This window comes from Strongyloides ratti, scaffold srae_chrx_scaffold0000002, assembly GCF_001040885.1.
Source record: "Strongyloides ratti genome assembly S_ratti_ED321, scaffold srae_chrx_scaffold0000002".
Taxonomy (NCBI): Eukaryota; Metazoa; Nematoda; class Chromadorea; order Rhabditida; family Strongyloididae; genus Strongyloides; species Strongyloides ratti.
Window position 1 is genome coordinate 265,765 of NW_020171510.1, and position 25,833 is coordinate 291,597.

A 25,833-nucleotide genomic window follows, 5' to 3' on the forward strand; every position below is an offset into this window, starting at 1 on the left:
ATAAAAAATTTATTTTTTTTGAAAAATTTAAAAATTATATATACATATATGTTGCTTTGTTAAAAATTAAATTCATTTTTATTTATGTAAAATTTATTTTTATATGAATAAAAATAATTGCTACCTATTCATTTAATTTGAAACAAAAAAATGTATGTAAAAAATAACAATTAGCCAGAAAAAAAAATTAAATTTTGAGAGTGTATATTGTAAAAACAAAGCATTATTTAAGTAGTATAAAATGTACAATAAATTTTGATTTAAAATTAACAACATCATTATAAAAAAAAAACAAATACATATATATATTAATGATAATTATATAAAAAAAGTAGTAAATAATTAATAATAATTTTTAATTAGTGCCATCTCCAATAGAAGATATGTTTAACATCTCTTTACAACGTTCTAACTTTTTTTCTTTAATTTTTTCTTTATTAGATCTAAAATCAGCTGAAGCACATTTTTCAAGATTTAAGGTTTCATTTGGCATTTTAAATGGTAATTTTGTTGTTATTTCTTGTGTAAAATTATCTAGTGATCTATTGTTTATAGTATATCCTACACTAAATCTTTTTTTAATATTAAAAAATTTTTTTTTACATTTTGAACAATTACTTTCTTCTTTACATAAATCATTTACTTTAGAAATATCTTTATCTAAAATATTATTTTCTTCCTTAGAATTTTTTAATTGACAATTACATTTATCTTTATATTTTGGGAATGACATTAAAAAATCATCACAATCTGAATCATAAGAATCAAAACTTTCACATGAATGTAAATATCTATTTATATTTTCTTCTTCAACCTCATTACTACAATTACCGTTCTTCATATTATCATTTTGTAATGCTTCATTTTTACATTTCAATTTATGATCTTCGTATACTTTAATCCAATGAGCAACAACATCAAGATCTGCTGAATCATTGTAAAATTGTATTAATTTATTAATATCTGTTGATGATGAAGAGCAACCTGCATTAAAAAATATTTTTTTTGGCTAAAATTAAATATTATAAAATAAAATATCTTATTTTTACATACGTTTTCCATATAATCATGATTTGCATCTTTTAAAGAAAGTTGAGTTACGGAATAAAAACGGCATCCCGTATTATTTTTAAATGATTTAGAATCTGTAAATAATGATAAAATATTATTATATTGTTATAAACTTTTTTTTTATCTTACTTGTATCAGATGGATGTAAGTATGGTGTTGATTTGGCCTCTCGAAGATTAAACCAATATTTATTATTATTTTTATTCATATCGTTAAGTTTTTATCTCTTAATAATAATTTAAAAAAATATTTTTTTCTAAAAAAAAACAAAAATTTAATATTCTAAACATTAATAATAAATTATTTTATATATGAGAGTACAATTTTCAAAAAAAAAATGCTATCATGTAAAAATCAAAAAGCAATATTATTAATTGTTCAATATATTAGTTTATTATAACAAATATGCTTAATAACATTATCATAAGGCTACTCATAAAATAAAATATTCAACTTTAATACTATTATATTATATTTATTTATAAAAAAGAATATTTTTATGGAAAGAAAATTTTATTATTGTAAATAAAATGTATTTTTGTTTTTTTTTTAATAATAAAACTACCTAATTATTATTTTTTAATTTTAAAAATTTATCATAATGATAATAGAAATAGTAAGAATATACAAATTAATTCACTTTATTTAATGAGCCATTTAACGTTAACAATCATTTAGTTAATATCTGCTATTAATACATATTTTTGATAAAAGAAAAATTAAATAAACAAAAAAGTGAATTTTCATTGATCAAAAGTATTAAAAAAGTATAAATTTTAAAATATTATATTATCTTTATTTGAATATTTAGATTAAAATATTAAGATAGTTAATTTTCGTTGAAATTAAAAGACTACGTGGTATAAAGAACAATTTTTTTAACTTTTTTCTTCCTTTGAAAAATATATCAAAGATTAAAAAAAAATGTTGATTCATTTTGCTATAATAAAAAGAATTAAATAAAAAACTATTTGTAATTATATAATTAAAAGTATAAATGTAAAATAAATTTTTTACTTTTCTATGATATTAAGTACTTTGGTAATTTAAATTATCTTTAAAAATTTTTTTGTTTCTAATAATATATAACAAACTAAAAATTTAAAATGTCAAATAATTTCAAATTTTTATGTTGAAGTAAGAAGAAATTAATTTTAAAAATAAAATGTATAAAAAAAATACTTTGTAAGAAAATTATTAAAATGTAATAAGAAATCAAGAAGAGTATGATTTGTTAAAATAATATGTGTTTTAAAGTATATGTCTAACACAAATTTCTCCAGATTATTTAACAATTTTAAATAAAAAGCAAACATAAATGCAGCAATTTATTAAAAAATTTCTTATTTTAAGACATTGAAAAATTTGTACTTCCTTGTTTCTTCAAGAACTTAATATTAATATTCTCAATTTTATAATATTAAACATGTGCTTACAATGAAAAATTCAAATCTTATCATTTAATGTATAAAAAAATTGAAATATGACATGTTTAGAATTGCTAAATTTAAACTTCAATAAACAAATTTTTTAACTATCAACAAAGTATTATGATAATAATATATATATATATATATTAATACATACAACTACAACTCATCTTAAAAATGAAGAAATAATTTTTAAGTGAATATGCCAATTAAATATAACTAGATTTTCTGTTTTATCTAAAACTAAACATAAATTAATATATAATAATAAAAAAGAAAGTATTTAATTATTAAAATATTTTTATCATAAATTTTAAAATGTTAAAGATTACTAAAATAATAACGAAATTTAAAAACCCATATGATTTTTATATCAGTCAATAAAAATAGAAATATTAAAACAATACATGTGATTATATAAAAAAAAATATTAATTGATACTATAAAAAAATAATATAAAAAATAAATATATGATTAATAGAATATTTTAAACATTTATTTTAAAATACCTAAAAAAAAAAACAACTTATACATTCAAATAATCTTATATATCTATTATTTTACTATAAATTTTAAAATGATTTTATAACTTAAAGGTATATATGTTACCTGCATTCTTTTTTTTTGTTAAGTACACTTATATTAGAAACATGTATATTTACTTTTTTATTTATTTAACGTTGTTTAAAACATCTTTAAAAGTATTCTTATACAAAAATAAAAATGAATACATTTTAATAACATTAAATAAATATGATCAAAAAAAAAATACATATAATATTATTGGAAAATTATTTTATAATAATAAAAGACAATTCATCTGATGAATGATTTTTTCCTAACAAAGACTGTGACGGAAACATTTTTTTGTTATTTTTTATGTAGGCAGTTTTTAAAAAAAAATAACATTTAGATAGACTAATATTATTTATCCTAAATAAATTAAAAAATGTTTTAAAGTTAATGAAATTTTTTTTAGTTTTCTTTTAATATAAAAATGTATACTATCAAATTATCTTATATAAATTAAAAAGTAATTTTTTTTCATATAAAAAAAATGTATTGATGGTATAATAATAAAAAATTTTTAATCAAATATATTTATAAAATTATAACAAAGATAGAATAAAAAAACAACTATTATTAAATGTAACTTGTTTTAAAAATATCTTAAATATAATTAGTAAAGAGTATAAAAAAAAACAATAAAAAAAATATATTATAAAATAAATATAGAATTACTTTTATTAACAAGAACTATCAACGGTTATGAGGAAATTGACAAAAGATAATTATAATGCTACTTATCTTTATATAAAATGTTTTTAAAAGGTCAGATATATTAAACTTTAAGAGAAGCTAATCTTTTTTTTTTTTTTTATTAAAATGGCAATTTTTAAGGAAATTGCAAAAAGACAAAATAATAGTTATTCTCTATTATTTTATTAATGAAACTAAAGACAACATATTTGTAATTATAAAATACTAAACTATTATACTTTATATAGTTTTTAATATTCAAAAAATAAATCATATATATATATATATATAACCTTATAAATTATATTAATAAATTTTATATTACAATATCAAAAATAAATAGGCATTTTTTTAATTTCTATATTCATATATATAATTTTTTATTTTTAAATCCAAATTATGTTTTAATGTTTTTTTTTAAAACAACATTATAACAAATAAATTAGACGTTATTCATTGAGACAAAATAATTTATTGTTTAGATATTTAAAATAGTAAAAAAAATTACAAAGAATTATATATTGATATTAAAATTTAATAAGATACCTTCTTATTTTTAATATAATAAACATTAACTTATTTTTGTGTATGTCAAATATATATCATAAAATTATCAATCAAAAAAGAGAAAAGTTTTCTGAAATATATATCAATTTATTAAACAACATATAATATAAAATCTTATTTGAAGATAGACTACTAATATTTTTATCTATTTCTATAAATTTTTTAAAAAATAAATAATCATATATAATAAACTTTTAATTATATTGATTAGTAAGAAAAAAAAATATATTTTTTTTAAACAAAAACATTTTAATTTTTTATTTTTTGACATTATAAATATTTAAAAACACCACTAGTTACGTATTCATTTGTACACTTTTTTTTATAAAAAAAAAGGCTATCATAATACATTTTAAGTTATTTTATTTATACTTCATTATTTCTCACATTATTTATTTTTGATTATAAGAAAAATTTAAATATAAATACAATTTATTATAATTTATTATACATTTTTTATTTATGAGATATTATTTTGGAAAAAAAAAATTATATTATTTTTATTCACTGTGTAATCTTTCTCTATATTTGTTAGAAATATCTTTGTCACGCGATGTTTTTAAAAATTCATCCGGTGAGTAAGTTTGTGACATATCTTTTGATGTAGATGATTCTTCCTCTTCAAATGATTCTCTTCTAGAAGGATTACTTGGAGTTAAAAGACTTATCATTGATTGATAGTCAGTTTTTATTTCATTTGCCATTTCATCATTTCTTATTGATATTGATGATGAAATACTAGGTTCTGTTGTAAAATTTGGTAGTGGTAACAGAAGATTTTTTTGTAAAAAATCTTGTTGAAGTAATTTTAAAATATTTTCCATTATCTTATAACTTTTATCTATCTTATGGTCTACAGTATTTAACTAAAAATATGATAAAATTAATTCATGAATAAGTCAGTATTAAATTTCTATAATTTTTTTAATAAAATAGTACAGTAGCTAAATAATAATTATTTTTTTTTATTTATAAAAAGAGACATGTTTAAATTTAGAACTATAATTAATATTAATTTTTTTTATTTTATTAATTATATTAATAGATAAAAAAATTTATACTTTACTATTTTATAATTATGAATATCATACTATACATTTTTTAGTTTATTATTTAAAAAATATTACTATTAATAAATCATACTAAAATTTTTTTTTTCCAATAGTTCCATTTTTATAAAAAAAATTTTTATTTTTACAATATTAATAATATTTTTTTATTTATGATTAATTTTTTTTTATCTTACCTGTAATTCAACTTTTGAAAGACGATTTCCTATTGTCATTGGTTGAGATTTCCTTCCATAATGCTGTCCAGGTTTTCCTAATGTTTGGTCAAGACGTCTTTGAAGTTCTTTAATTCTAACCATCATATTTAAATGTCCTTGTGAATATTGTTCTATTACATCTCTTACATCATAAGGTTTTCTAGCTTGTTGGAATTGGCGTCTTGCAACAAAATATTTAATTTTACGAATAGCTCTAATGGCATTTTTATGTGCTTCAGTTAATTCATTAATATGACGAAATGTCGTCAATGATTGTAAATCATTATTCTCTTCACCTTCACCTTCAAATTCTTCATTTTTGTTATCCAATGAACTTAATTTTTTTTTAGGAACAAGAGAAAAATTTCGTTTATCCTTATTATTATTATTAATTATATTAAAATTTGTAGTATTTATAATATTATTAATACATTCATTTGATTGATGTTTTTGTGAAGTACTATAAATTAAATAATATATTAAAATTATTATTTACATACATCATATTAGTTCCACTTTTTTTAAAAAAATTACTTTGTTTTCTGCCACCTCTTTTACCATTATTCATTTTTCTACCATTATTTATAATATCTTTCTTTTTTTGACCAATAGGATCAATATGAACTTGCCATGTAGCTTTTAATTGCGACTGTTTGTCAGCAGCATAACATCTCCAAGAACATTGTATTAATGTTGCTGCTGCTGGAATTTGCCTATTAAAATGTTTTTGACGTTGTTTTTGTTGTACTTTTAGAGCAAACCCTGATCCTAAGATTCCCTTTAAAATAATTTTTATTAAAAAAAAATTTTTTTTTCTATAAAACATACAGCTGGTAAAGCAAAAAATGATATTGCAAAAATTGCAAAACATGATGCAACAACTCTACCTAACCATGTTTGTGGTACAACATCACCATAACCAATAGTTGTCATTGTTATCTTAAAATATTAATTAATATACAAAAGATTATTATAATATTAAACTTACAACACCCCACCATAATGCATCAGCGTAACTTGTAAATGTTGTTTTTCCATCAGGTGTTATTTGTTCTTTTTCTGCCAAATAAACAAAATAAGAAGAAAAAATAAGTCCCAAAAAACCAATATATAATGTTGTTATAAGCTCTTGTCGATGAATAAATACAACAGATCCAAGTAATCTCCTTTAAAAATATTAATATTTTATTTTATAAAAATATAAAAAAAAAAATAATAAATAACATACCATGTTCCACCTTGTCTATCAACATGAAGCATTCTAAGGATTTGTAAAAATCTTACTCCTCTATAAATAGAAATAGCAAAAAAAAATATAAATATATATTTAAAAAACAAATAAATACAGCATGCAATAGTATTCATACCTAATAGCACTAGTTGCAAATACTTTACCTTCACTACCAACCACAATTACAAAAATACTTGCTAATACAACACTCAAATCTATAAGTGAAATTGGTTTTCGGGCAAATTTTAAACGACCTGTAAGACCCATGTACTTGGAACGACATCCAGCTGACCATAATCTTACAATATATTCTGAACCAAAAAATATTACTAAAAGTAATTCCATAATAAATAATATTTCTCCAGATTGTTTTGTATAATTTTCAACAGTTGATAAAACACTTAATATCAAACATATAAGTACCAATAGAAATACTCTATAGATATAAAAAATAATTATTAGTTTATTTATTTGTTTAACTATATAATAGATAAAATTAAAAAAAAAACTTACAAAAAATGGTAAGTAAAACATAACCATCCTGTTGGTCTTTCCAAAAAATTATATATTCTTCCTTTCCATGTTGGTTTTGCAGCTTTTCTATCCCTAATACTTCGAAAACGATTTTCAAACATCTATAAAAAATAAAAATCCTTTATTTTATTTTAAAAAATTCAATTTTATTTTTTTTTTCTTTGCAACAACAAAAATGTAATGTAATATATAATACTAAAGATTAGTTCACTATTATTCTTTTAAGTATAAAATTTTTAATAATAACTAAATTTATTTATAAATATGATATTTATATTTTACATATTTTAATATATTTTATCATTCACTTCTTATTTTTAACAAAAAAATTTTTTAATTTACTTAAGAATCATACAATGATTGTATATGTCATCTTATGAAATAGATGTAAAAAAAAAATATCTTTTAATTAATATTATAATTTTATGTAATTAAAATAATGACTAATATTAAATTAATATTTTTTTAACAAAAAAAAAATATATATTTTGATTAAATAACATACCTTTCCGATACCATTTTCACCAACTAATAATGTTTGACTTTCTTGTAAATTAAGATATGTTTCAACCATATTTAATCTTTCTTTTTTAATTTTTTCTTTATTTGCATCTTCTTCATTTTCATCAATAATATGATCATTAAATGATGGTATTTTTAATCGATGACATTTATTAAATTTTTGTGGTTCGCTAGATATTTTTATTTTAACGTCATAATTATCCTTCTTATTTTTGTTATTGTTTTCTTCATTGGTTTCAATGTTTTCTTCTTTGCACTCTAATTTAAATTCATGATTATTATCGGAGGAGGTTGTTTTTTTTTCATTACAATTACTGTATTCATCATGAAAAAAAGGTGTTTGAGTAGTTGGTTTTAATAGGTTTGCCATATTTAAAATTTATTTTTATATGATAAATGATAAATAAATATAATAAACTATTTAAATATACTTTTGTAGTGTTTAAATTTAGTACATAAAAACAACCTATAAAATTTTAAATTAAAAAATTTTTTGTATCCTACTAATTATAGTTTTCTTTTTTATATATAAAACATTATTTTAATTAGTAAAATAGAAAAAAATACATGTATTATTATATTTAGTATTATATTAAGGTTTCATTTAATAGTTATTTATAAAAATAAATGAAATTACTTAACATGAGATATAAATGAAAAAGTAAAATAGAAGCTATCGTGATAGAGAAGCCAATTTTTAGTGGTAATTTTATAAAAGACATAAAAATTTAGTATACTTTCTTTTACCAATAAATGATAAAACAAAAGTATGAACAATGATCTTTTTTAATTTTAGACAGGTAACAAGATTGGTTATTAATTTTATCATGATTAAAAAATATTTTTACAAAAATTTGTTTTTGAAAAAAAAAGAAGACAAAATATCATATTATTTTGGTAATATTAAAAAAAAAGATTAAAAATATTGAAAGATATTAGAAGGGATAAAAAAATTTTATTTATATATAATCTAACGAACTTCATAAAAATTTGTAATAAAATATTCCTACCTTTATTAAAGATAACATAAAATATTTAAATTTCTATGATTTTAAAATGATAAAATGATGGTATTTATTATGGTAATATAGCCATCTTGTAATTAGAAATATTATTGTCTTTGACATTTAATTTTTATATAACAAGTAATATGTTATAAAAATTAATAAGTAATATGCTAGTATAATTTATTTTAATTTATAAGAATGATATTTATAAATATTGATAAGAAAAATTATTTTAAAGTTTATGGCAAATTTTATGATATTTAATTCAAAATGAATTATTATAATAAATAAGTTTATCCATATAATTACCAACATTTATATTTATAATAATAGATAAAAAAAAATGTATTGTTTTAAAATTTTTATTAAGAAAATAAAAATATCGTTTATATTAAGTACAATTTTTTTATTTTTTTTTAATTTAAAAATATATTTTCTAAGCTATAGAATAATTTTTTTTTATATCAAATATAACTTAAGTAAAAAATAGAAAAATTTAATAAAAATTAATGATAAAAATGAAATCTCTTATATGTATTTAATATTAAAATACTTTTGAAACAATAGCTTACAAAGAAAAGTATTTTTTTTTGTAAAATAAAAAATTTTAACAATGTAATATTTTTTTATATTTTAAATGATAAAAAAATTATCAATAATTTCATATAATAAAAAGTATATTAATTTATAATAATAACGTTTTAATTTTAATAAAAATATTATTTTTAGGTGTGTCATAATTTACAAAATATTCGTTAATCATAAAATTTTTATATTTTATCATTTGAATTATATGAATTTCAAATTAACAAGATTACCAAAATAATTTTATGAGAATATTTTTATTGTACAACAAAAATTGGTTATTCATATTTTTCTGATAAGAAACATTATTGTATTAATGATAATAAATGATTCCATTAGATTATTTATATTTTTAATAAAAAAAAACAAAGTAATTATCTTTTTTTTTGCCAATTTATTTTAAGTAAAAATTTAACAATAACTGTAATACTGTATTTATTTTTATTAATATGTTACAAAAAATTTTATTTTATATTATATTATCATATATTAGTATATTGTAATTTTCTATCAATACTTTGTAAATGGAAAAAAGTGTTAATTTTTCATGATTGACACTTTATATTAAAAGTACATTCAGTTTATCTTATACAATAATAAATTTATATAAAGATAAAAAAATTGTATAGCAATGTTTATCAAAATAAAAGAAAAACTTTTAATTTTATGCTTTTAAATTAATGATTAATAATTATTATATTAAGTATTGATCTTAATTTATTAAAGTGTAAAAAGTATTATCATTAAATATTAATAAAATAAAAAAGAATGTTATATTATAAATAATATTCTATAACTGCAATTTTTGTAAAATTAGTTTTTATTATTATCTTACATACATAATTTATACTCTCTTAAAATTTTTAAGACTTAATTACCAATATTTCTACAAGCATTCACATTAAAGTTTTTAAATATTAATAGAAAAATAAAAATAATTAAATGTTTAAAAAAAAAACGGTTAAAGTATTATTTTAAAGAAATAGTTAATTGAGAAGCATTTAAAATTAAAAATTTATAAAGTATTGGAATTTTTACTTAAAATCTAATTTAAAAATTATCTAAAAAAAAGAAGTATAAAAAGACTATTAATATTATAATTTAAATTAATAAACAATTTTCTTTTTATAGTTAAAAACTTTCCAACATTTTTAATTATTCTATAAAAATTAAAGTATATTAAAAATGAATGTGAAAAATAGCTATGATAATTTACTAAAAAATTGTTACATTTTAATTATTTAAACTACAATCATAAAAATCTTTTTTCTTTAAAAATAAAAATTTAATTATGTTTAAAAATTTTTATATAAATATCATGGTAATTTTTAGTATTTACTTTCTTTTTTTTTTCTTCCTTCCTTTTTTTAATCAAAACATGTACTTTTAATGTATTAAAAATTATCAAAGTATTATGTTTCATTTTAAATATATAAAACTTTATTTACAACTATTTTATTAATGCTTTCGTCATTCTTATAAGAAGATTGTAATTTTATAATTATTTTATTATTTAGTTAAATTGAAAAGTATAAAATATTTAAAATTTTAATTCATTATTTCTTTTTATAGAATATTGCAATTTAATAAAAAGTAATTTTTTTTTATAATTATAAATTTTTTATAACCTATAATTAAATAGTTGAATACTTTATTTTGTTCTTCTTTTCACATCTTTTGTTATCTTGACATCTTTCTTATTTTGTTATTGTTTTATTTTTGTATGTATACAATCATTTTTTTTTCTATTTTATTTTTAAAATGTTTTAATTTAAAAAGATGTACAAAAATTTTTCTACTTGTAGTTACTTAATTTTGATATTCATAAGTTTTTTTTTTCTTTTTCTTAGTTATAGAAAAATGATATATTTTCTTAATTTATCTTTTAGAAAATAGTTTATAAATTTAACCTTTCAGTTATACAAATATACATTTATTTGTTAAAAAACTTCATAGTGCATTATTAAAAGTAAAATTTATTCATTGTTTATATTGCCTTCTTTTTAACAAAAAGAAAAAAAAATTTAAATTCTTTACTAACAAGGGAATATCAACAAAACTACTACATTTTTCATTTATCAATGCCAAATATAAAAACGATCATAACTTTAACCATTGTTTTAAATTAAAAAATTTTAAATAGTAAATTTCTTTTAATATATTTAATTTTTATTATTATTTACTATTAATAATTTTTTTTTAAAATTTATTGTTTTTAAAACCACAATATATAAATTAAAATATTAACGATTTTTTTTTAAATATATATACATTAACGAAAAAATGTTATCAATTTAATCTTAAAAATGTAAGTCGTGTAATTTGTCACTATTTTTAAAATAATTTCGACAATATCTGAACAAGCAAAGTGCAATTATTGTTTATGTATATATATATATTTATATATATTACATTAAATATAATAAAATCAAAAAGTGGATATATTTTTTAACCCAAATTTCTTTTGATAAATTTACAAATTAAATTTGTAATTGGATGTTGTCATACTAATTATAATTATCCTTCTTTTTTTATCAAGTTTAGAAAAATTTTTAAAAGATAAAGTATCATGTTTAATTGTTGAAGTTATTTAAACAAGTTTTAATTTAATTAAATTTTTCCTAAAAAACCTTTTTTCAATATTATATTTCAAATTTTTATACCATCTGCTTTATCTTTCTTTCTTATTAAAATAGAATTTTTTTTTTAATGTAAAGATTAGCATCATTGTATAAATGATATATAGTATATATTTATAGTCATTTCATTTTTGAAGATTCATTAAAGCATATTCTTTGATATCATATGTGTGGTCGTATTTCAAAATATGTAAAAAAAATTCTAAAATTTTAACATTATAAATACATAAACTAATAAACAGTTTAAAGATTTTTATTTAAAATATATTTTTATTTACTTAGAATCATTAAATTGATTAATAAACATAATTTTAACCTTTTGTAAGGAAAAAAAAAATTATTAACAAAATATATTTATTATTATACTTATAAGTTATTTAGTGTATCATAACTAAACTATTAAATATTACCATAAAAAAAATGATATATAGATACAGATTATTAAAATCCATAATTGCATATTTTTTATTTTTTCTACAAATAGACAAAATATAAGTTAGTCTTTCATAAATATTTTCTTCCAAAGTCATTTGTATCTTTTAATATTTTTGTTTGATAAGATAGATATATCATACTTGGTAGGTGTAATATCATCATTTTTATGTATATAATACATTTATAAAATATATAATTTTTCTTTCTTATCACCTAAAAATTTTGTGAGGCGTATTTTTTGCAATGTCTTATTTAATATTAGGCTGTCCAAAATTAAATGCATATTTTTAAATGCGCGTCACTTGCAGCTGCCTTTAATTAATATCTAGCTATATTTTAATAAAACTAAGTATTTTATTGGATTTTTTATGAATCTTTTTTATACAATTACATTTAATACATGCCAAAAAAAAAGTTTATCACTTTTTTTTTAAAAATATTTTTATAATGCTATTTAAACATAATATTCGTAATATTTTTCTTATGAGTACAAGCGCTGTCAAAACTACAGAACACATTTATAGTATTTTTTGGTAAGGACCTTATGAATCCTACTATTATTTAAAAATGTTTAAAAAAAATTCAAAGAAGGGAATGAAGATTTCAAAAACGAAGACAGTAAAATACCAAATTTGTATATTGACAACAACGAGTTATGAAAATATTTTTGAATCCAATTAATAAAATGTTATAAAATTATCAATAGTCATTGATGTTTCAAAATATAGTATTTTTAATTACCTGGTGAAAATTTGGAAAACAAAAATGCTAGATAAATGAGTACTCATTTGTTGGTCAAAATTCAAAAAAATTGTCAATATGAAGTTTTGTCTTCAATTTTTTTTTAAGAATAAAAACAGTTATTTTTGAATTGCGTTATGTTTTGTAATGAAAAATGGAATTTCTACGACAAAAAAAAGTGCATTCAAAATAAGCCGGACAAATGATATGACATTTAAACATTTCTTAAAGATTTGATAAACTTCAAAAAAGTTTCATATTACTGTTTGGTGGTTTACTTAGAAACTTTTTTAATATAAATTTTTAAAGCTTGATTAAACTGTTGTTTCTAATCAAAATGTGGTCAATTGAAAAAAAAAACGCAAAAAAAATTAGCTCAAAATGATCTTTTGTAGTTATTAGATAGGAACCATTTTTTCTTCATGACAATTTGCGCTTTCATGTTTTTAGTAAGACACTCAGAATTTTAACAATACGAATTATGATACACTTTTTTATTTACTATATTTTCCAGACTTTGTGTCTACGAATTTTTTTTTTTTCAAACATTTGAATCATTTTAAAAAAAACAAAATTTTCAAAAATGAAGTTGTAGTCATGTCAGCTTTTAAATTTTTCATCGCTTCCAAAAACATGAATTTTTTTGCAGCAAGAATAAATAAGCTTTTTTCTTGCTGGGAAAAATGTGTAGCTTCTAACAATTTTTATTTTGAATAAAAAAACAAATTTTTTATTGAGTTATACGTTTTTAAAAATTAAATCAAAAAGTATGCATTTCATTTTGGACAAACTAATATATTAATGAACATTTTAAATATTCTACTTTTTCTTATCAAAGTTAAAACTTTGTATTATATTTACAGTGATATTTCCTATCAAATGGAAATTTATTTTATTACACAATTTTATATATTTAATTGAATTTTTTTTTAATATTTAATTTTAGAATTATGCCTTTCTATCGATCAAGAGAAACTTTTAGAGGACGTAGAAAAAATAGACGTGGAAGAACTTATCGTCCAATACGTTTAGTACGTCAAATACCAATAACAAATCTAAAATTTCCTAATCCAACTCCTAGTGATTATAATTTTATTGTTGATCCATTATTTGTTGAAGAAGAAGACTATTTACAATATCAATATGATAATATTAATATGCAAAGTATTAAAAATGACTTTTTCGATGATAATGATACATATGGACGTAAAAAATTACATAGATCTGGATCACTTCCATCTCTAAATATTTTTAATGAAATGATTGAGATGTATGAATTAAAAAATGAACCTGGATATGTTGATTCTAGAGAAGAAAGTCCATTATACCATTTTCCATCTAATGAAGATCCAATATTATTATCAAAAATGGATAGAAAAAAGGTTAAACGTTCTCATTCATTGGTTGACTTAAGGTACTATTTTATTATGTCACCTGAAACAATTGAAACTGTTGCTTTGTTACGTAAATTTGAAAGTGCCTGTAAACTGGAGAGAGTATTATATAATCTTAATTTTTGTAACTTTAGACAAATAATTATTAAAGCGCAAGAATTAGGATATCTTACCCCAAATATTATAAAACATCTAACAAATAATAATATTTATGAAATATTAAATAAGCAAGAAGTTGTTGCAAATAAGATAAGCAAATTTAATTGGAGTTTATACTATGAATTACATAAAAAAAAAGACCGTAAGGATAATATTTTTTTATATTAATAATAATATTATTAGAATTTTTAAATAATATTAATAGGAAACCATCGCATAAAGATAGATTTAAGAGACATAACTCTGAAAGTCATTCTGACACTGATGATAATGAAGACGATTATTATAGTAGTGAAGAAGAAATTGAAGAATTTACTGATGATGACATTTATGATGAAGAAATTGACAATGTGATAGAGAAAGTAGTAAAAAATAAAAATGAAAATGATAAGGAAAAAATGGTTATTTTGAAAAACGAAAATACCGGTAATGAGAAAATATACGAAAATGATTTGATTAGTAATGATGAGAAAAGTGTAAATGCTAAAGAAGGGAAAATTGATGAAACAATTAATATTAATAACAATAACAATAAAATAGATAAAATTGTTGATAACCACAATGTTGTTAATGAAAATAATTATAGTAATATAAATGATAGTTATAACATCATAAATTCTAATACAAATATATTAACAAATAAAGTACAGAATGATAAACCGGTATTTCTTGATGATGGTAATGATGATTATCAAAAAACGGAAGTATTAAATGCTATTGTAGAAATAAACAACTCAAATAATAATGAAAAAATTGTTAATGGTAAAATCGTTGATAAAGAGAACAATTCATTAAAAATAAATCAAAAGGTCACAAATAGGACAAAAGAAAAATCTAAGAATGTTCATATAATTAATAATTTTGAAGAAGCAATTGATATAATTAAAAAATCAGATAAGATTGTTGTATTAAATGGTTATCAAACAATTTCAAATTCAAATGTACCACATTGGAAGGTAAATAGAAATTTATTGAGAAAAATAATTAATAAATATAAACTTAATTCGTACAGAGACATTTTTGATATGGATTATTATAAAAAAAATCCATTTCCATTACATGAATATGCCAATTCATTTAAATATTGGACTTATGAAGCATCAAATTCATTAAAATTTATTAAATCATTAAGTGATAATGGAAAACTTTTACGTTGTTATTCAGAAAATATAGATGGAATGGAATATTTAGCTCGTATACCTATCCATCAATTTTGTGCTGTTAATGGTAGTATTGCATGTTTTATTTGTAAAATATGCAAAAAACATTTTCCATGGAATAGTGCTCCAATTGCTAATTTTGGATATGGTTTGGTAAGTTTTTTTTTTTATTATTAATAAAAAAAATGATTTATTATTTTATTTTTTAGAATTTAAAATATTGTGAATGGTGTATGGCTGTTGTTGTACCATGTATTTCATTTCAAAAAGATATTAAATCAATTACAACAAAATATCATACATTAGAAAATGATGCATTACAAGCTGATTTAGTTTTAATTCTTGGAACATCATTAGATGTTAGTCCATTTAATCTTTTACCAAAATTATTTCCTTTAATACCAAAGATTATGATAACAAAATCATTTAATGTTAATACATCATTTATTCCTGATTTTACATGTCTTGGTGATCCTGATGATATTGTTAGAATTATTGATGGTATTAATTCTATACCAAAAACAATTGAAGAGAAAGTTATTGCTAGACGTATAATGAAAAAATCTAAATCTAAAACATCTACACTATTATATTCTGATCAAAAACTTAATTTTATTTATGAAAAAAATTTAATGAGAAATCCTGCTAAAACAATAGCTTTAAAATTATGTTATAATATTGGATTATATATGAAACCTAATGAGAAAATTTATATTCATAATCGTTTTTGTCTTTTTAATAGTGGTGAAGCTTATTATTTAAAAAATCATTTATTTCCCAACAAATTTATTATCTCACCTATGCAATTACGTTCCATTATTCCTGATAAAATTTATCGTGAAGTTATTAGAGAAAGTTTTACATTTCCAAATATTGTAAATCTTTTAAATTCTAATCAATCAAAAACTTATGAAACAATAGTTGAAAATATGAATCAATTAATGACAATAATTAGAAATGTTTTGGAATATGTAAAAGATATTAAATTAACACAACGGTGAGAAATTTTATCAAAGTAGTCAAAAGTAGTATCAATAATAATTGCTACTATAAAATACATTTAAAAAGATTAGATTTTTTTTGTCTGTTAATATATTAATTCATAAAATGTTTTTGGTAATAATTTTAATTTTAAAAAAAAAGTAGTCATTTATTATTAATTAATAATTTACAATATATATTATAATGTTTTTTTTTAAAAAGAACAAATATTTGTTTGCAAAAATATTTTTCTTAATAAAAATGTTATCTAAAAAAATGTTCTTTATTTTTATAAAATGTCTATTAAATAAATTTGACATAAAAGACCAATCTTTTTGATTAAATAATTAATTAAAATTTTTTACTACGATCTGATTTTCTCAATGAGAGCGTTTTAATTTAATATGTATATTGAAAAAATTTTTAAACTATTTTTAAATAAAAATTTATCATTCTATATAAATATATATAATATAAGTGAGAAAAAGATGAAACAATAAAAGAAGTTAAAGTAGTTTTTTTATCATATACTCTAACTTTGTATATATTTAACTATTTTTAGGTTAGAAAGAGATAACGCAAAAAATTTTTATCCATATATAAAGATATTTAGTAAAATTAACATAAAATTTGTTATAATTTTTAATCTTAATATAACAAGATAAATTATTAATTATATTATTTTGACATTTTGTTAAATGTATATTAAACCTACCAATTAATTTATAATTAGTTTATATACATATTTATTTGTTTATATTTATATATATATATATAAAATTTTTGATTGATAGTTATTCCAAAATTTATACAAATTACTATATATAGTATATGTCTACTAAAATATTTCTTTTAACTTTTTGTTTCTCTTTGTCCTCTTCATATATATACATATATATATTCTAACATTTTATTTTAATTAATTTTATACATTTTTCATGGCATATTTATATACCTATTATTATAATATTACTTATTATTATCATTGTCATCATCATAAATATCATCATCTTTTTCATTCTTTTTTTTTTTTTATTCAAAGGTATATATACATTTTTAATAGTTCATTTCAGGTTTTATAACATTTAAAGTTTATTTTTACTTGTTAATTTCATTTTAAAATAATATAGTATATATTAAATAATTCTAACAAATATTATATTATGTCTATTAAATTTTTGTAATATTCTATAAAATTATACATTTTAATATTTTATAATATATGCTAACTTTTTTTTTTTAATATAATTTTAATATAATAATACATCTTTTGAAAAATCATTTAGTACCGCCTTATTTTAAAAATTATAGTTTCTTTCGATAGAAGTAACTTTATACTAAAAGATACAAAAAAAAATTAGAATTATTTATTAAGGTTTTTCTTTAAAATGAACATTAAACTTCAATTTTAATTTGATGATCTTTTAATATTTTTAAATTTGTACATATATATTATATTCTATATATTTATAATAATTATATATATTTTAATAAATATTACGTTATAATTAATTTTTATTTCTTTTATTATTTTCAAGTTTTATTTAAGTATCCATTGTTTTATATTTTAATATTACATTTGTCATTGATATATCATTAGTTTTTAAATTATTAATTTATTACAATAGTAATATATATATTTTAGATATAAATATGAAACAACTATCTTATCATACTTGTTTAATTGTCTTAATGTATTTAATTAATTTTTTTTTTTGCCGTATCCCAATCACTTGTAAATATTCTTTTTTTTTTATTTGAACAAGTCGTATTTACATGATAATTATTATACGCATATATATATATATATATATATATAGATATAGATATATAGATATATTTCAAATGCTTGTCATTATTTTAATGAGCATTTTAAACAGAATTAAGATGGCAGTTTATCTCTTAAATATACTAGTTAATCCACTTTATAAAAATTCATAAATTACTATAATCTAAAGTATATTATTGACAGAAAAGACCTCCAATGGCACATTAATATATATTAACATTTATTTAATACATACACAATATATTTGCGATCCGCCAAAATTCTTCTTCTTCTTCAGTACATTTCTTTTAACCAATGTTTAGACCTCTATATATTTTAATTATACTTCTTTTTAATGCCAAATGTAGATACATATTTTTTTTGGAAAAACGTTGTTTTTATTTAAATCATTTATCTTATATATACAAAGTTAATAATAATTTTATTAAAATTATAATATTATAATTTATTTTATACTTTAATTGTTATTATTTTCTTACAAATATATATATATATATTAATATAAATAATATTTTTTTTTATTTTAAAAATAATGAATAAAATATTTATTTTAGAATAATTAAAAAAAATGTTCCACATAATATACATCTGTTTAATGTAAAAAAAAAAAAATGCTTTGTTGTCTTTTAAAAACGTCTCGTAGTATTTAATTTTACATGTAACAGAGATATAATAATCTTCATATTATATCTAAAATATTCTTTGGCATTTTTTTTTTCTATCATAATTATACACGCCTTTTCATCATTATTATTTCTATTATTTTTTTTTTTACTTTTAGGTTTTAAAAATTTTATAAAAATTATTTATTTATTTGTGGTACCATATAACCAACAATGACTGTTGAATACAAACTTGTTGTCGTTGGAGATGGTGGTGTAGGTAAATCAGCTCTAACAATAAGACTTATTCAAAATCATTTTGTTGAAGAATATGATCCAACAATTGAAGACAGTTATAGAAAACAAGTAAGTATATTATTTTTTAATATTAGTTATAATTATATTTTATTATTTTCAATGTATATATATTTTTTTTTAGGTACTTATTGAAGGAGAAACATGCCTTCTAGATATTTTAGATACTGCTGGTCAAGAAGAATATAGCGCTATGAGGGATCAATATATGCGTGCCGGTGATGGTTTTCTCCTTGTTTTTGCTGTAAATGAAGTAAAATCATTTGAAAATATTGCTTCTTTTAGGGATCAAATTATGCGATGCAAAGATAGTGATGATGTAAATTTATTTTATTAATTATCAATTATATATATATATATGTATATGTATTATAATATATTTAGGTACCAATGGTTATGGTGTGTAATAAATGTGACCTTCCAACAAGAAATATTTCTCTTAAAGCTATTCAAGATAGTTCACGTGGTTATGGTATTCCATATATTGAAACATCAGCTAAAAATGGTGTTAATGTTGACTCTGCCTTCCATACTTTAGTCATGGAAATTCGCAAACGTCGCCATGTTAAGACAACTAAAAAGAAGAATAAAGGATGTACAATTCTTTAAATTGTTAAATACTTATTGACATTATTAACAACTTTTTTTTTCAAAATGTTTTGAAAAAATTACATTTTGAAATTTTTCTTTTATTAGTTATAAGAACATTCTCGCAATACCTGGATCGGGAGCATGCGGTATAAGAAATTTACAGTTTTTATGTTGATATTACATATAAATAAATATAATGATAAAAATATATTCCATTAACATTATCTGTTTTACAATTTTAGTATAAAACTTTAAATATTATGATGAGACAAATTATTGTCAGATAGCTAAAAAAGAATAAAAATAATGTAAAGTTATAATTTAATGTTCTATTCTTTTATTTTATTAGCCTAATTCTATTTATTTATAATTTTATACTATATAATCTTCATAATTAATGGCATATTCTTTTTCCTTTGATACAATTAAATTAACATTTGAGATACATGCTTTGCTAATGGCAACTTTCGAAAAAATATTATATATATACAACTTAAATATTTATGAAAAAAAATGATATAAAATATTTGAGTAGTGAAATGAGGTCAATTTATTAATCAACAAATTTATTAAAAAAATTTTTTTAATTAAAACACAAAGAGACATAAAAAATTTTTTATACTTTTCTGTTTTGTTAATTTTAACAGTTATTTATTTTAACTATAATTTTAAAAATTATTTCTTACAATTCTATCAATTTTTGTTTTCTTTTTCTAAAAATAAAATTTTTGTCATATTTATTTTAATCTATGAAAATAATATGCTTTAATTTAAAGTATAGTAAAAAAAATTTAAAAATTATTTAAATTAATTAGACATTAAATTAACTATTTCAATTTATATTTTTGTTTTGTAAAATATATTTCTGAAATGCATATAAAAATATTTAAAACAAAAATATAATAAACTTTAATAATGGAATATATTATTTAAGTAAGTTTCTACTTTTTTATCAAATTGATACTTTAAATTATTCTTAGTCACACACTTAATATGGTAAACGTAGATATTATTACTGAGAGATAATCTTTAATGATACTTATTCATAACATGCATTTTCTTAATACTATTTATAAATAGAAAAAAAAAAACCAGATATAAATAATTTTTCCCCACGTTATTGGTATTCCTAACACCATTTTTGTTTCTTAAAAATTTATTAACATTTATCACATAATTAGAATAAACACATTTATTAAATTTTGTTTGTATTGTAACGGTTGTTGATTTAAGATAATAAATAAGAAAAATTCTTATCGTTTATTGTAAATCGATCAGGTGATATATAATTCTTTTTAACAAATAATGATATCCCAATTTAATACTTTTGTCATATTTTCATTCAATTGATTTTTTTTTAATTATTTATTTTAAAAAATTAAAGATATGTTAACATTTTATTTAATATATTAACATTTTTGTCAACTATATAGTTGTCATAACTTTTAACTATATAATGATAGAAAAATAATTTTTTAAAACTTATAATCTTAAAGATATTTGTTTTTCTTTGTAATAAAGCCGTACGTATTGAAGTATAAATGACTTTATTTGTTATATACTTTTAATGTTTTGCTTCTTTTAAATTATTTAAACAATAAATTTTTGTGTAATCATCATTTGACATAACTCAATCTATAATAATTTTTAAATTATTTTAAAAGCAAAAGTGAATTATCAATATTAAAAAATTCAAAATAAATTTCAAATATTAAAAATCAACTTTAAAATGTATTTGAAAATTTTTATAACCATTTATGTAAAAACTTTTTTACATTATCATTTCAAATCTTGAAGAAATGGCTGATAATCATAGAAACTTTTAAACTAATATTATTTAAATTTATTGGTTTTAACATTTTCGGCATCAACATTTATTTAAAATAAATGATGGGAGTTGTTTTAAAATTAGACAATTGAATAAATTTACAATAGTTATAAAAGTTTTAACTTTGTAGAATATTTATTTGGCTCATAATATATTTAAATAAACAATTACCACCTTCATTTTTTTTTCTTTTAAAAAGATAATTTTCAATGAATCTCATTTTCTAATTTAACAAAATTTTTCATATATCAGAAAATAATTTATTTTAAATGGAAATATAAATTGATAAAAGAAAACGAAATTTTAAAACTGATAAAAAAAAAAGTATAAAATATGTATTTTTTTCATCTAATTTAGAAAGGTCAAATGCAACATGCTAAAGTAACTTAAAGATAGCTTAAAAAATTTTAAAAAGTATAAATTTTTTTTTTGCTTTTTAAATCAATTAAACAACAACGTTAATAAAAAAAAATTTTATTGTGCTGTAAAATTATTTTCTTTTCTTCTATCAAGAAGGCATTTTTTTTTGACAATATGATGTAATACTATATTTTCTAATTTAACAAAGTAAAATAATCTTTGTTATCTTTTTAATATCTTAAGTTTTTACTTTAAATTATAAATTTTTTTTAAAGTTGTATAATATAATTATTAATTTTACAAAAAAATATTTATCCATCATTTCAATTGGCAATCAATCGCCCTTTTTATATTCGATTTAAACGAGATATAACAACCATTATTTATCCAGTAGAATATATATATCTCCAAAGTAATGTTTTGACTTATTCACTTTGAATCTGATACATGAATAAAATACCTTTCTCAATAAAATATTTTTCATGTCAGTTAATTTAATTTTTTAAAGCAAATCCTATCAAGAAAATTAATTTACTTCTTTTTCAAAATTCAACATCATGAAATTGATCCTACAAAAAAGATAATATTAACAAAATTTATTCAAATACAATTGAAACATATTTTAATATTGTTTTTATTATTAAAGATACATCAAACCATATTTTTATTATTTTTTAATTTACATTATTTTATAAAACTACTTAGTATCTTTTTGTTATTTAATAAACTTTTTGTATCATATTGTATTTTTTTTGATTTATTTAAAAACATTAATATTTGTTCAAATGTTAGTTTGTTAGTCATTAAAAGTTATTGTAATTATTTTAATGTGAAATAAAATCTTCCCTAGCTTGATAAAAATATTTTTTTATTTTTATAATACGATCTTCTTTGAGAAGTAAAATTAAAAAATTAATTACAAATAAAAAGACAGATTTTGATATTGAAAATATTAAAATCATTTTAATTTGATAACCTTATTTTTAAAAATTAACAATAATCTTCTTATAAATTATAATACATTTTTTTGGAAAATTAATATTTTTTAACTTTTATCAAATATAGAAATAATCTTTTTAATTTGTTTGTTGTGATCATTCTTTAACAAATTTAGCTGTTTTTATTTTTAATTAATTACTAATGTATGGATATTTATCAATAAGATTATTATAAAATTAAGATACATAAAATATACATAGTAATAAAAAAATTAAAAAAGTTTTTTTTTAATGAATCTAAAATACATATTTGATTAACTTTTTTTGACAAATAAATTCAAAGTTATAAAAAAAATTTTTTTAACATTTTTAAATATTTATACAATAAAAATGATAAAAAAAATGTCTCTATGATTATTATAATTGCAATATAATTTTTAAAAAAACCAAAAATAATGATGTTTTATAGTAAAAATTTTTGCTATAAAAGATTATATGTCGAAATTAAAAAATATATTATTAAAGTGCTAATAGGATGTACTTTTTATTCTATAAAGACGATTTTTATTGTAAAATATAATTTATACTTTAATTTAAATTAGTTTTTTTTTTCAATAACTTTATATTAACATTTTATGGATATCATGATACAAAGAAATTATTTATTATGTTAAATAAATCATTTTAAAATTATTTGTACAAAAAACTACAAAAAAGAATGAAGAAAGTTACAATAATTTATATAGAAGTTTAGTATAAAAATAAATATTCTATTTTTATTCATCATTGTATTGTATTGTATTTAAGTAATAAAGCTTATCGAAATATTTAAAGAAAATATATCAAAATGAATGTGACAAATATAATTTTTAATAAATTGTTATACTAAATTGAAAAAAAAAATTTATAAAACAATGGTAAAAAAAAATTTAAGAGATGCAATTTTTCCAATACAAAATGCTTTGAATAATATTTGATAATCATTTTCAAGATAAAAAGTTATATTTTATTTTAAAAAATGGAAACAATATTTGTAGAATAATTTATTTAAAGTTATTGTAATAAATTTTGTTTAATTGAAATTTTAAAATGAATGTTATTTTATATTAATTTGTAGCAATCATTTTTGTGTAAAATAAAATAAATGTGAATTAACAAAATAACTTTGATAATAAATGTTTATTGAATGTTTGATTAATTTATTATAAACTTTTTTTTGTGTTGATATTTTATTATATACAACAAAATCTCTTTGATATTTTATCTAAAATAATATTTTAAAAAAATTATTATTTAATTGGCAAATTTGTTACTTAAAAAAAATTTGTTAAATAGAAAGTACTTTGATTTATATTTCAACATAAATTGTGTTTTAATCACTTATATAACATTTTATTAATTTTTTTCTGCATTTCTTATCACATGTCAATTTTTACCGCTTGGTTAGTAATTAATTATTTTATTAATTAAACTGTATATTATAACATTTAAAAATGATTAAATTTTTAAATTATAATTTTCTTCTTTCATTATATTAGTATGTTAAAGATATTATATCAAACATTAATTTTCGTTAAAATACATCTAAATTCACCTTAATTTTCAGTAATTTAATATCTTTTTATAATTAAGAGATAGATAACAATTTTATCAAGAATAAAAAAAAAGTGACACCTTAATTTTAAGAAATTTTATACATTATTAACTTATATGATTAATATAATAATAAATTATAAATAAAAGAAAGCTTCAAAATATTTTTATTAGAATTATTATTCATATTATTATTATTAAATTATATATAAACATGATTATTTTATTGCATCATAAAATAAAGAAAAAGATATATATATATAAAACAAAAGATTAATTTCTACAGTAATTTTCAATTTATTAATATAAAATATTTGATAATTTCTATTATAAATATATATTAATGAGTCTTTAAATGATAAAATGTTATTACAATGGTAATTAGATTTTTTATTATTTTTAGATAAAAGGATAATTAAAATTATTCGTAATTTTTAAATTAAGTAATGGATGACAAAATTATTATCTCTTACAGTATCTGGATTATAGAAATAAGTATTTATTAAAAATTTATGTAATGTATTATTGTCTTTAGATAAAATTAAATATATAGTTAGCTATTATTTTTTTTAAAATAAATAAATATTTTTTATGATTATTATAATAATTATAAATATGATCTATTTTTTTATATTAAGAAAATAATCAAATTATAAAACAAATTAAATATATTTATTTGTTGTTTATTTAAAAAATAATATCATAAAATATATATTTTTATGCATATAATATGATTAATATATTTTAGAATGATTTAATTTTTATTCGTTTCAATGTACAACTTTTTATACTTAAAACTTTTTATTTATAAAAAAATAATTGAAATAATTTTAA

General features: G+C 17.8%; 5 protein-coding genes across 5 annotated transcripts; 3 read left to right on the plus strand and 2 right to left on the minus strand.

Moving 5' to 3' along the window:
• Window positions 1–355: 355 nt before the first annotated feature.
• Window positions 356–1,279, minus strand: SRAE_X000105300 (Hypothetical protein; the record flags this gene model as incomplete). The annotated part of the gene is made up of 5 exons (XM_024649807.1): window positions 356–561; window positions 619–660; window positions 706–1,009; window positions 1,054–1,145; window positions 1,201–1,279. 5 exons carry the CDS (start codon window positions 1,277–1,279, stop codon window positions 356–358), a joined length of 723 nt encoding a protein of 240 aa, XP_024498513.1.
• A 3,549-nt stretch (window positions 1,280–4,828) lies between these two features.
• On the minus strand, window positions 4,829–8,252 carry SRAE_X000105400 (Potassium voltage-gated channel, KQT-like subfamily, member 1; the record flags this gene model as incomplete). The annotated part of the gene is made up of 9 exons (XM_024649918.1): window positions 4,829–5,194; window positions 5,575–6,055; window positions 6,096–6,373; window positions 6,424–6,534; window positions 6,584–6,761; window positions 6,824–6,883; window positions 6,963–7,262; window positions 7,340–7,461; window positions 7,866–8,252. 9 exons carry the CDS (start codon window positions 8,250–8,252, stop codon window positions 4,829–4,831), a joined length of 2,283 nt encoding a protein of 760 aa, XP_024498514.1.
• Window positions 8,253–13,031: 4,779 nt separating this feature from the next.
• Window positions 13,032–15,866, plus strand: SRAE_X000105500 (NAD-dependent protein deacetylase sirtuin-2; the record flags this gene model as incomplete). Its single annotated transcript, XM_024650029.1, has 4 exons — window positions 13,032–13,071; window positions 14,262–14,984; window positions 15,026–15,798; window positions 15,855–15,866. The coding sequence occupies 4 exons, from the start codon at window positions 13,032–13,034 to the stop codon at window positions 15,864–15,866; spliced, it is 1,548 nt and encodes a 515-aa protein (XP_024498515.1).
• A 1-nt stretch (window position 15,867) lies between these two features.
• SRAE_X000105600 (NAD-dependent protein deacetylase sirtuin-2) lies at window positions 15,868–17,003 on the plus strand (the record flags this gene model as incomplete). Its single annotated transcript, XM_024650140.1, has 2 exons — window positions 15,868–16,155; window positions 16,212–17,003. The coding sequence occupies 2 exons, from the start codon at window positions 15,868–15,870 to the stop codon at window positions 17,001–17,003; spliced, it is 1,080 nt and encodes a 359-aa protein (XP_024498516.1).
• A 2,605-nt stretch (window positions 17,004–19,608) lies between these two features.
• SRAE_X000105700 (Ras-like protein 1) lies at window positions 19,609–20,298 on the plus strand (the record flags this gene model as incomplete). Its single annotated transcript, XM_024650251.1, has 3 exons — window positions 19,609–19,740; window positions 19,814–20,008; window positions 20,074–20,298. The coding sequence occupies 3 exons, from the start codon at window positions 19,609–19,611 to the stop codon at window positions 20,296–20,298; spliced, it is 552 nt and encodes a 183-aa protein (XP_024498517.1).
• Window positions 20,299–25,833: the final 5,535 nt, after the last annotated feature.